The sequence below is a fragment of the Felis catus genome, chromosome A1 (assembly GCF_018350175.1).
Source record: "Felis catus isolate Fca126 chromosome A1, F.catus_Fca126_mat1.0, whole genome shotgun sequence".
Taxonomy (NCBI): domain Eukaryota; kingdom Metazoa; phylum Chordata; class Mammalia; order Carnivora; family Felidae; genus Felis; species Felis catus.
In genome coordinates this window covers 152804535-152817923 of record NC_058368.1, presented here as the reverse complement: position 1 = coordinate 152817923, position 13389 = coordinate 152804535, and the positions used below count along the sequence as shown (strand labels likewise).

Sequence of the window (13389 nt, the reverse complement as noted above, 5' to 3'; positions counted from 1 at the left end):
AATATCATTTATTTACTCTCCTGGTACCCTTTATTTAGTTAGGAGGATACTTTCATAAATGAGAAAATATCAAAACTGACACTCTGTCACTGCTCTGTGTGTGTGTGTGTGTGTGTGTGTGTGTGTGTGTGTATAAGCACACACAGAGAATGAGTGAAAAAGAAGTTATATGAAAATAAATCAATTTCAAATATACATCTGGATAGGGGCAAGTCACAGAAAGAGAAAAGGAAAGCTAAAAACAGGAGAGAAGTTACTTATATATGAAAATTTCAGTTGTGGGTAAGAAACCTTCTGATGCTGTAATATCATTCCTTATCCACTGTTCAAGCAATAGAATATAAAAAGAAACACCAAAAATTTTTAGTCCTGAAGGTGGCAATGCATACAAGGTTTTAAGGTGAGTGTTCACTATTTAAAATTAAAAGAAGATCCTGAATCTACCTGGTTTCTTACACAATCTGGTCAATTGCAGAATTATATTTATTCAGTCAACAACTGGAAATCTTATGTGAGACTGGCATTATGCTAGGAATTATGGATAGAGTGGCCTCTCCCTTATGGATCTTACTAACTGTTAGGAAAAGGCAAACAATAAACACACTGATAAATAAATGTATGATTATTCAATTGAGACAAATGCTGAAGATAACAACTTGGATGACATGATAGAGAATTATGGGTGTACTAGGGAAATAAAGTTGGAAAGAATGACAATGAATGACATGGGAAAATTTCTAAGGCAAAAAATGTTTGTCATAAGCTGAATGAAGAATGGTCCAACTAGAAGGAAGTTGATAGTGCTAACGAATGAAGACAGTAAGACTGGAGAGGTAAGATCATGAGATATCTTTTGTGAAGATGACCATATAATTTATCACTGGGATCCTTTACAGAGCAAAAGGGACAGTATTGACATAATCCAGTCCTGTGTTGAGTGGATACAGAAATATAGTTATGCTACTTATAGTCCATTATTAAATAACTTAGAATTTATTTTACATATAATTAGAAATCACTGAATAGTTTTAAAATGAGGAATAATATGAAATATTATTTTTAAAAGACTGCTCCAGCTACTTGATGGATAAGGGATGTGAGGAGTCAGAGAAGTTCTGAGAGCAGCTGGGAGGCTACTCCAAAAGTGTGGGAGAGAAATGACAGGACCTGGACTAGGCAGTGAGGATAAGAGATGGAAAGAAATGTCTGTATTCAAAACATAACTAGGAGAAATAATCAAAAACAGTTATAAATTAGATGTGAATGAATAAAAATGAGTAATCAAGAAAGATGAATGCCAGCATTTGGTCTTGAGCAATTGCATTTATGAGGTTGCTATTTCCTGAGATGAAAGCAAGCATTGCAACAAGTGTCAAAGAGAAAATCAAAGTTAAGTTTGGGATATGTTATTAAACTTAGGTACTTACGGAGTGATGCCAACAAGAAGTTAGATATGTAAGTCTAGAAATTAGAGAAAAGGCTACCAAGAAAATTGGAAGACAGCCTATAGCTGACACCTAAAGGCACAGGATTGATAAAAGTACCTGGATTGGACAAAAAGAAAAAGAAATTTGAACAAACACTAAAACTGAAAAACACCAAGATATCTAAATTCAGAAAAGGGAGGAGCAACTGGCGGTGGAAACTGAAAAGGGTGACACAGAGAGACAGAAGGCAAACCTGTGTGGTATTTCAGAAATGAAGAGAAGAGGGGTGTCTGGGTGGCTCAACTGGTTAAGCATCTGACTTCGGCTCAGGTCATGATCTCATTGTTCATGAGTTCGAACCCCACATCAGTCTTTGTGCTGCTGGCTCAGAGATTAGAGCCTGCTTCGGATTCTGTGTCTCCCTGGCTCTCTCTGTCCCTCCCCTGCTCATGCTCTGTCTCACTCTCTCTCTCAAGAATAAATATTAAAAAAATTAAAAAAAAAAGAAATGAAGAGAAGAGACAGTTTAAATTTGAGGATGAGGTAACTGTCACATGCTAATAGGAAGCAGCATAAGACAATGACCAAAAAAACATCCAGTGAATTTGTAACCCAGCTGTCATCAATGACCATGAGGAAAGACAAAAGCTGGTAGACAATTCTTTCACCGTGTCTTACTACAGAAGGGAGAAAAGAAATGAAACAGAAGGTAGAAGGGGGTGAGATCAGGAGAGAAATTTATTTTGAAACCTGGAGATCCTGCATTTACACTGATTGCAATAATTTGACAGAGAGAGACACTAGTGATGCCAGACACAAGGGGAATAACTAAACCTTCTTATGGCAAGAGGAGCCTGGTTGTTATAGAAGGAAAACTTTTTCCATAACGGGATGGAGGAACAAGACTGGGTTTCAAGAAGGTTTCTGAATTTGGTCTTGGCAAGATGACTAAGCTCCTTTCTGGTAGATTTCATTTCAACAAAGTCATCAGCTGAAAATGCAATGAGAAGCAGGTAAGTGAGTCAGAGGAGTGAGAAAATTATCAAATAAGTATTATTAGGATTATGAGATGTAGTTAATTAGAGAAATGTGGAATTTCTGGGGGTGATGTTAAGCGCCCATTTGGCAATGCTAATCATGAATTATTAGTGATACCATCTGTCCAGTTACATGATTTTTCTGCATAATGTTTTCCAACGCCATTAAACTCTAATTAAATGTTCATGCTTATTACTGCACTTGGTCTGCCTCTTGAAGACAATATTTATAATTCCAATGTTTAAAAATTAACTGTGAATAATTAATATCTACATTCTACTTTACTATTTTACCACCATCAAATAATGGGATTTTTTTACACTAAATTTACAGACTACACCTTTGACGAGTTTCAAATAGAGTATTTTTTAAAAATTCATTTTAAAAGAATCAAACCTGAGTTAATTCAGAATCATCTCTTTGACTTGCAACAATTAAATAATCTTGATTGTCTGAACTAAAATATTTTACTTGAGAACTTTCCGAAATAATGATCGTTTGTACCTGCAAGGAAGATAAGACCATGGGAAAAAATATTTAAAGGCGAATTTAACTAGGAAAGGCTCTAATACACTAATAGTATGAGTAATATTTGAAGTTCAAAATTTTAAAAATCATTCTGAACACTAGGAATGCATACTTAGGTGTCATTTCAAGACAGACAAAAATATCCCGGATAAAGTCACTCTGCTAAAATGTGTATCAACTTGCAAAAAGCTTCTTTTCATATTAATATAGAACATGTATCATCTTCCACTTAGATCTTACAAATCTGATTTTCCTTTTAAATAAAGCAATCTACAAAAAATGAAGACATTTTTTACCAAGAATAATTTGAATCCAGATGTGAATGTATACACACTGATAACGGAAGGCTTTTCTTCATTTCTTTCTTCATGAGTAATCACAAAGTAAGGGGAAACACCAATATTAAATGCCTCACAAGTTTTAGGATTTTCTATATTTAAATCCTAGGAAATAAGGAATAACAGTAATTCATGAGTCATCTGATTTTTACATGTACATTTTATTTTATGTACTATAAAATGACTGATGTTTACCTCAAGTGGTATAAAAATCCCTTGCCATCGATAAATAGTAGAAGACACTTTTCTTAACATTACACCATAAATTGAATCTTCCAAAATAAAGAAACACCAACCAGAAGGTGATGCATCCAAAAAACTTTGAACTATGGAAAACACAGCATCCATTCCCCTGAAAAACATAAATCATGATTTGCCAATGTAAAACCCCTTCAAATCTTTATGCCAAGTTTATTGTTTAAACAGTTCAACTATTGAGTTTGTTACAAGACATAAATGGTGTGTGTGTATAAGACAAAAAATATAAGCCAGAGAATTTAAAAAATAACTAAAAATAACAACTTTTAAAAATTGTTAAAACTCTATTCTAAATCTACATAGACCTTTCCAAAGTGCATTTAAAATACTAAATGTATATTTTAAAATGTTTTAATGTTTATTTATTTTTGAGAGAGAGAAAGAGAGACACAGAGAGTGAGTGGGGAAGGGGCAGACAGAGAGCGAGGCACAGAATCTGAAGCAGGCTCTAGGCTCTGAGCTGTCAGCACAGAGCCCAACGCGGGGCTCAAACCCATGAACCGCGAGATCATGACCTGAGCCGAAGTCGGACACTTAACCGACTGAGCCACCTAGGCACCCCTAAAATACTAAATGTATATTTTAAAGGGAAATATGCTCAACATGATTTTTATCAACTTTCATAAAGATGATGAAAATATAATTGAGAAATGTTTAAATAATCTCGTTTTATAGAAACACACTAAATGTTTAGTTTTAAAAACTTACACTGTTAATTTGAAACTATGCCCATCCACTGATTTCTTGCTTTACACATTCTATATTTAAGAACACCAAAACAGACTCACCTACTTTAAATAGCTGTCAAGTTTTTAGTCAACTTATCACAGGCACATGTCCCAAAATTTTGCACATTTAAACAAAGACAAAAAAAATCCCTATCCCATGAACAATAATTTTTAAAAAGCTCTACGTTTTATTATCATACCAGTTTCCCAAAGAAATTTCTTTTTAAACTTTAGCTAATGTGTGAACAATAAGAATAAATGTCAAGGTTGAAATCTAGGCTCCTTATAAATTATTGATCATTTTCAGATTACCAGTTCAAGAAGTCATGTCAATGCCTCAAAGTTATTTCCTTTCCTAAAAAACAAGTATTCTAAATTCCTACTGTCATCTTTTAAAGGTACACCACAGCTTTCGCATTAAGAGTCTGAATGTTTTACATTAAGGTCCTTACCATCTGGCCTAATCCTTCCCTACCATAATGCAGGAAGATGGTGAATGAAAAATAAATAATGCTGACATTTAAGAATCTCCAACATACACCCTCACAAGTACTTCCAAAAACACATGCAGATTCCAAACCATAATGAGATAACTGAATTAGAAATCATACTCTTTCCTTTTTGGATCCTATCACCTCCTGTCTTTTAGAAAATTATACCGCTACTAACCCTTTCCATTTTAAATATTCGCTCTTTCTCTACTTACTAGGCCTTTTCCGTCAGCATTTAAATATGCTTAGGTCTCTCCAAACTAAACAAATGAATAAACAAAACCCCTTGAGTCCTACACCACATCACTACCTTTGCTAGGTCCTACCTTCTCAGTCAAACCTCAAACAGTTACATATATTTGAGGTCTCCATTCCCTTACCTCCATTCAAAATGTCATTTCAGTTCCTATCCCTCTATACAAATAGCTCTTGCTATTTTATTCCTTCTCTATTGCTAACCACAATAGACATTTTTTTGGTTTTTATCTTACTGGGCTTCTACACCAGCAACTAACACAGTTACCACTCCTTCCTTTTTCAAACACTCTTCTGCTGCTGTCTGCAATCCCACATTCCCTTGGGTTTCTCACACTAGGTCTTCTATGTCTCCTATGCTTCATCCTCTTCCTCTACCTAGTAACTCAATTTGAGCCTTCTCAGAGCTCAGTCTGGGTCCTCCTCCCTTCTCTACCTACAGTCCCTCTTTCCAGGTTTTTACATGAATTTCCATGATTTTAAATACAACATACACACTAAAGATATCCAAATTTATCTCTGCAAAAGTTTCTGTTCCTTTGAGTCTAGAGAAGTGTCTTCTCAAAAGTAACTCATATTCAAAATGTGTTAAATCACATATTTAACTCCCTCTCACCAAAATAACACCTAGCCCTCATCCATTACTCCTTTTCTTACTGGCAAGTATGACTCTCCATGCAACCACAGAAGCTAAAAATCTAGTAATTATCTCTGCAATCTCCTTCATACACAATCCATCACTTTGTCCAAACGACCATAGGCTGACCTTTTGTTTGTCTCCTTTCATCCTCTCTTTTCTTCTTTGCCAAATCATTCTCTACACAGTACCAAGAATGATATCTTTGAAATGCAAATGAGATTATGCCACTCCACAAATATACCTGGCAACCCTCCTGTAAGCATGAACCACTCAGAGACTTTCCATTAACCCTAGAATAAAGACTAAAGTACCTAACATATTCTTCAAGCTCTTCAATGATCAGGTCTTACGTAGTTCTTCAAAGTCAACTCTCCCACTTATTTCTAACTCCGATGACCACTCTACAGTTCATCATTTCTACACGTTTTTATGCCTCTAGACTTGTGCCTCAATAGTTTCCCACCTTCCCTCCATGTTCCTCCAACTCAGATTTTTGCAGAATCAACATCACTCATCATTCAATCCTTGTTCAAACACTGATACTCTTGGGAAGCACTCCTTCGTGTTCTCACAGCACTTAGAATTACTCCTTTAAAACATTTATTACAGTTTTAAACTACATACTGAGTTTTACTTACTGAGTTTATTTTTGTCTCCTCCTAAATTCTAAGCATCATGAGTTCAATATCATGCCTGACACATGATAGACTCTCAATAAATATTTGCGGCTGCAATAAAAGAATTAGACATCTGTTCTCCATTTTCAACAGATCCATAAGATACAATTCATGGGGGGGAATTAAATCTGATAGATGCGATCTTTCTCGGTTATAAAATTTTGTGCTTACAAGAAACCAAACGTACTCATGCCAAAGGCTGTTTCAGATACTGTCTCCCACTCCACACTCACAGCTAAATCAATGCCATTAGTGCGTGACACGTTTAAATATACAGTCCTGTTGGCTTCTTCAACGTCTATAAATGTGGCTCTAAAAAAAAAAGATTACAGAAAGCAGAATATAATTTCTACATATTGAATATATATATCACATTGCTAGAATATATTTAATACACTTTTAAATTTACATAAGCCAAGGTGAGATCCATCCACAAATTTCACACAGCACGAAAATTAGACCCCTACAGCTCAAAATATTAACTTATGAAGATTAAAAAAGTACTATGATCTGATTCTGTGGTTTTAAAAATATACTAAGTACATTCTTGGGGCGCCTGGGTGGCGCAGTCGGTTAAGCGTCCGACTTCACCAGGTCACGATCTCGCGGTCCGTGAGTTCGAGCCCCGCGTCAGGCTCTGGGCTGATGGCTCGGAGCCTGGAGCCTGTTTCCGATTCTGTGTCTCCCTCTCTCTCTGCCCCTCCCTCGTTCATGCTCTCTCTCTGTCCCAAAAATAAATAAACGTTGAAAAAAAAATTTAAAAATATATATATATACTAAGTACATTCTTAAGTATTAAGAAATACCCAGAGTCAGTAACTTCATACTATATATTCTAAAAAATAAAGCTTTGTCACTCTTAAGTTTCCTCTTATATGAATCAACAGCATATCAAAAAGAAAAAAATGAATCCAAAAATTATTAGTTTAGTACTAAAACTAGATCTACTGGAGTATTTCTAAGAAATAGAGTATTTCTAAGAAATAAAAAATCAAATATGTGTCAGCTTCCAGCGGAATTTCAAACTACAATCATGTTAATATATGTATGAAGAGTCATTCATTTGGTTTGAACAGCTAAATATTTTTATAGCATTTCTTGCTTTTTACCATCACTGAGAATACAAAATTGTACAAGCCTTCACTTGAAAGTGGGAATTCCAAGGAAATAAGAATTCTAATAATACCATTATACAGGACATGATTAGGTTTTGGATGTTCCTTGTCACAAGAGGGCATAACACCTCTCTGGATCTATCCACTGGAGCTCATTTTAAAAGTACCCTTTAAAAGAGTCAGAGATCAATTTCCCTCTGCATTTTCTTTATGTCAAAAGATATTTCCTACTTGACAATTTCCTTATGAATAAACTATACCTATTTGCAACTGCAGAGATACTGAATAACCCCAGAGGGGCCTGGTTTTGCAAAACTGTTATCAGGGTTTGAACATGTGCCCCCAGTCTAGCACCTCCAGTCGGATTAAACAAGGTGCATACAAAATGCTCATCCATCTCTGGTTCAGTGTCCAATATGGCAGAAATGTGTAGGGCCTGAAAACAAAATTAAAAGGTAAAGTTACTAGACTTCAGTATTTCCGCAATACACATACAAAGAAATCTGCTAAACATTTTTGACAACAAGATTATACATTTTGGAAAAGATCGCTTCTTTTTTATCTTAATCCTGATCCCCATAATATGTAATAGTTATAAGTGTTTCAAGTTACCACTTTCAAGATTTTCAACACTGTGATATATTGCACTGAAGTCTCTAAAAATAAATTTTATGACATTTAAAAATAATGTTGAGATTAAAAAAATAAATTTAGGTCTTGATGTTTGCTAACTCTTTATCCTGCCTAGCTACATAACTGCATCAGTCTCATTCTAGTGTAAGAGTCACTGTAAAAAAAGCAATTATAGCCATAGTAGGCACAAATTAGAAACAACCCACATGTTTATCAAAAGAAAGACGGATAAACAAATACTGGTCTATTCAGTGCAGTGCTACTCAGCAATAAAAAAGATGCTTAGCTGGCTAAGCATCCAACTCTTGATTTCGACTCAGGTCATGATCTCATGGTTGTGAGATCAAGCCCCACATCAAGCAGCACAATGAGCACAGAGCTTGCTTAAAATTCTCTCTCTCACTCTTTCTCTGCTACTCTCCCCTGCTCAAGCTCTCTCTCTCTCTCCCTCTCAAAAAAACAAAAAACAAAAGAACAAAAAAACGCCAACAACAAAAACCCGAACTACTGTTGCAACTCAATAGATCTCAAAAACTACGCAGGCCAAAAGAAGCCAGATACAAAGAGTATATACTATATGGCACCTATTTATATGAACCTCAAGAATCAGCAAAACGAGTCTTCAATGACAGAAACCAGAAAGTAGTTTCTCTGGTGAGGGCAAGAGAGAAGAAAGAAACTTCTAGGTGATGGTAATACTCAATATGTTAATCTGAGTGTGGTTACATGGGTGTATATATATTTTGAAAGTTAATGACCCATGTATTTAAGATTTTTGAATTTTACTGTTTATACCTCAAAATAAAAACATGGGGGAAAAGACCGTTATGTAAGTGAAAGAAAATTCTACTTAATCCAATTTTCTCTAATGTTTAATTTGCCTAATTAGCAGAAAGTTCTTTAAACACTGTGAAAAAGAATCTTTTAAGAAAAAAATGTTAATATAATAACTTATATTTTAATTATTATATTATATATTTATTAATATAATCCATAATAATGATCAATTATTATAATTAGGAAGATTATATATTTTATATAGATGTGTATTTATTATAGACATCTATATATTATATATTAATATTTATGTAATATAATAATATATAATATATATTATATATTAATATTTATATAATATATAATATATATAGTTATATATTAATTATAATGAATAATTTTTATAATTTAAAAAGATAATAAAAATAAAAATGGTTATTAAATTAATTAAATTAAAAACATTTTTAAAAAGAGGAAAATGCCTGTGAATGTAAAGCAATGGAAAATTCATCAAATACTTAAAATTTGAATTCTTTTATATCCATATCAAGATATAAGTATTCTTAAGTGATTAAACTTTCAAATTTCCAAAAACATGAAAAAATTGGACATGTAAATAAATACGAATTTAAAATGAGTTAAAGTGTACACAAACTGATCACAAAGAAAAGTGATTACCAGGCAGACTGTTTTTAGATAACATAATTTTAAATACATTACTTTATAATTATACTTTATGTCAGGCTTGAAAAATCTTACACAAATGTAGTTAGCAATTTTAAGCTTTAACTGTGTTTTAAAACATAAAATTTAGGGGCGCCTGGGTGGCTCAGTTGGTTAAGTGTCTAACTCTTGATTTCAGCTCAGGTCATGATCTCACGGTTCATGCAACTGAGCCCCGTGACAGGCTCTGTGCTATCAGTGCAGAACCTGCTTGGGATCCTCTCTCTCCTTCTCTCTTGCTCGTCTTCTCTCTCTCTCTCTCTCTCTCTCTCTCTCTCTCTCTCTCTCAAAAATAAATAAATAAACTTTAAAATGAATGAATGAATGAATGAATGAATGAATAAATGAATAAAATTTAGTTGTTGGGAGAGAAAATTATCAATATACAGAAAAGGAAGTTTCAGAAGATAAACTTCCATAAGTACAGATCACATTTATAATTAACCCCAAATCCAGCATTTCTTCTCCAATAAGCTATTCCTATACACACATGATACAGGCTTCTCAAATAAGCAGGCTAGAGTAAGCAATTATATTTTGTTTAATGAAAATGTGGCCAAAAGGATGACTGGCTAGGGCTTAGTGACTATAATAAATGGTTTAGAGTTTTTTAGCTTTTGTTTTAAAAATAATATAAAGTGAAGTATGTTACCTAAATAGTTAACATTTACAACAGCAATATGTACAATTTTCTTATTACTTGCACATTCCACTACCCTATTTGCAGAACAAATTTCTCCACCAGCACTCTATGCAGACTATATAGCACTGTAACACTTTCACATGGTAATGTAATCATCTTTGCCTGTCATCTAGCCTGGGAGAACTTTTTTTTTTCTTTTTAGGACCCAGGGTGCTCCCCTAAGAGAAAATTATTCATAAATATTACTTATTCCGATTAAAGAACATTAGAAACAACCCACATGTTTATCAACAGAAAAATGGATAAACAAATAACGGCCTATTGAGTGCAGTGCTACTCAGCAATAAAAAAGAACCAACTGCAGGGGCATTAAAGCCTCATACTATACCTTGAAACGAACACCTTCTTCTAAAACAATGTAGCCTTTGACAGGGGTCAGATCTTTGGACTCCACTGAGGAGTTTACCTCTGTCACAATGAACTGAACTGTCACAGTTCCAAAGAGTCCTTGTGCAGGTTCCCGAACAACATACAATAGTGCACTACTCTCCTGTATGTAGAGAGCTGTCGGTTCTCTTAGGAAAAAGTGCTCACTGTTGTTAAATGATAGGACTCCAGGACCATCATCATTAGCAAGGATGGTAATTAATGCTGTTGAAATAAAAATATTAAAGCACTAAATCAAAATAGGGCAGGTTATAAGTACTGGGAAGTATGGAGATGTTTCATTATAAACTAAGACAACTCTTTTCTAGATCACCTTAAAAAGAAGGGGAATTTTAAAAGGCATTTAATAAAATTCCATATTCACTCATGATAAAAAAATAGTCAGTAATCTTAGAATAAAAGGCACCTTTCTCATCAACCTCAAAAGCCAATAACAAAGACCTAACTCAATGTTGAAACATTGGAAGGGTGCCACTAAAAACAGAAAGACGACAACAATACCCGCCATTACTGCTACTATTCAGCATTGTCCTGGAGCCAGGAGCCAGGTAACAGGTATGAAAACAATGGAAAGGAAGACTCAGAACTAACACTATTTTCTAGACAACATGATTGTCTTCTTAAAAAAAAAAACAGGAGAAAAAACTTCTTAGAACTATTGTAAGAGTTGAAAATGTAAGCTGAGTAACCTTCAAAAACTAAGAGCTTTTTATTTTTTACTACCACTAATGATAATATGAATAATAGCAGTGGAACAACTAATCCTACTGAGAACTTACAAACTGCTTAACCTGTGTTAACCCATTTAATTCTCACAACCCTAGGAGGTTGATTCTATTACTATTTTCCTTTACAAATCCAATGGCTGAAGCACAGAGAGGCAATCTGTGGAAGTACACAAGCTAGCAAGTGGCAGAACTGGTGCTCAGAGCTGGGAAGTGTGCTATGGAACATGCATCTAAAATATTATTATAAAAAAAAATTAAAATATTATTATAATATCTCTATGTATAAGCTATAACTATTAAAAAACAAACAACAGAAAAGGGACCTCATTCACAATAGCAACAATACCTAGGAATCAAAGTTAAAAATAGAGGACCTATATGAACAACGTATACAGTGTTAATGTGTGACTGTGACCAATGCTATCAGTGTCTCTTCCATGCCCCCTAGGCCCTTTCAAGACCACTTCCAGAGTTTCTTTTGCCAACTGATCTTTCTACCTGAGGACGCCATCAGCTGATGCAGGAATAAAGCCAGAACTGCTGGAGACTTAACACCCAAGAGCATACTCAAACAACAAGGGACAGGAGCCGGTGAATGAATATCCCAACTTGTTTTTAGAACGATCACCCTGAACTTTGCTCAACTCGGTGTCTAGGAAGGACCCCAGCAGCACTGAGCTCCAGTTGCCCAAAGCAGTACCATTCGTCAGCCCATCTTTTACCAGCCTTCTTCTCTCTCTCTGTCTCACTTCTTCACTTCTCACTATGTCTCCAGAGATCACTTCCTCCAATAAACTACTTCCATCCAAATCCTTGTCTCAGGGTTTGCTTTTGAGGGAACACAAATTAAAGCAATGATACAAAAGATGATCTAAATTAATGGAAAAGTATATCATATTTCTAAATGGAAAAACAATATTATAATGATGCTGAGTTCTTTCAAATTAACCTAAAACTTGAATTCAACCCCAAAACTATCAAAATAGTTGTTTTATGGAATTCAGTTCATTGATTCTAAAGTTCATATGGAAAAGATACTTGAAAGAATAGGTGAGATGGTACAGAGAAAAAAAATAAAAAGTATTTGGCCTAAAAAAATAAAATGTATATTAAAGCTAAGATAAATAAAACTGCTATTAGTACATAAACAGGCAAATAGAACAGAATTAGAGGCCAGGAAAAACAGATGAAAGAGAGAGAGAGAAAGAGAGAGAAAGAGAGAGAGAGAGAGAGAGAGAGAGAGAGAGAGAGAGAGATGTTAAAATCCAAAGAAATTCCTGCTGAGGATGTGAAGAAATAAAAATTTTATATATAACTTTGGAGTAAGGGTAATAAAGAAGGCAGCTGTTGTCCTTTCCACTCAATACCCAATGTACTCAACAGATGATCTTAATTACTCATATATACAAAGATTTATATATAAGAATATTTATTGATATTTTATGGAATTTTTGAAATGGTCTAAAGGCTGATTAATGGGGCATAGTTTAAGAAATCACCCACTATCAAAGCACTGAGGACTGTTTTTAGATTTAAAAACAGAAAATTACAAGTACAAAGTAAACCTGACAGAGACCAATAAGATAGTCCTTCCTCCTACTCATGGTCATGGGCATATAACCTACATAATTCCAAACAGAATTGTATTAGGCCTTTTTTAGGAATGCTTAAGTTTGAGTGCTCTTCTTTCCTATTATGTGGAATGTAAAAGGAAGATGCGGATAATCATCTTATGACAAGTAACATTAGCCTTGTGTGGAAGCCAATATTCCAAAAGCAAGAAGAGGCAGAGAACAACAAGGTCTTTGGTGGCATGTTAAGTCCTGGTACCACTGCATCTAAAACTGTGTATGCGTCTGGACCCTCAGATTAAATGAGCCAATAAATTTCCTTTAAGTCCATTTGAATTGGGTTTTCTATTGTTTACATAAAAGATTCTTAAT

General features: G+C 34.4%; 1 protein-coding gene across 9 annotated transcripts in view; it reads right to left on the bottom strand.

The window, feature by feature from the left end:
• Positions 1–13389, bottom strand: part of ADGRV1 (adhesion G protein-coupled receptor V1) — a 591098-nt gene that overhangs the window by 405946 nt on the left and 171763 nt on the right. For all 9 annotated transcript variants that reach the window (XM_045033568.1, XM_045033570.1, XM_045033575.1 and 6 more), the window contains 6 exons: positions 10660–10922; positions 7756–7931; positions 6569–6692; positions 3527–3685; positions 3290–3436; positions 2862–2969 (listed from right to left, as the gene is read on the bottom strand). In XM_045033568.1, the coding sequence (XP_044889503.1) occupies positions 2862–2969; positions 3290–3436; positions 3527–3685; positions 6569–6692; positions 7756–7931; positions 10660–10922 (977 nt within the window). The remainder of the gene's footprint in view (positions 1–2861; positions 2970–3289; positions 3437–3526; positions 3686–6568; positions 6693–7755; positions 7932–10659; positions 10923–13389) is intronic.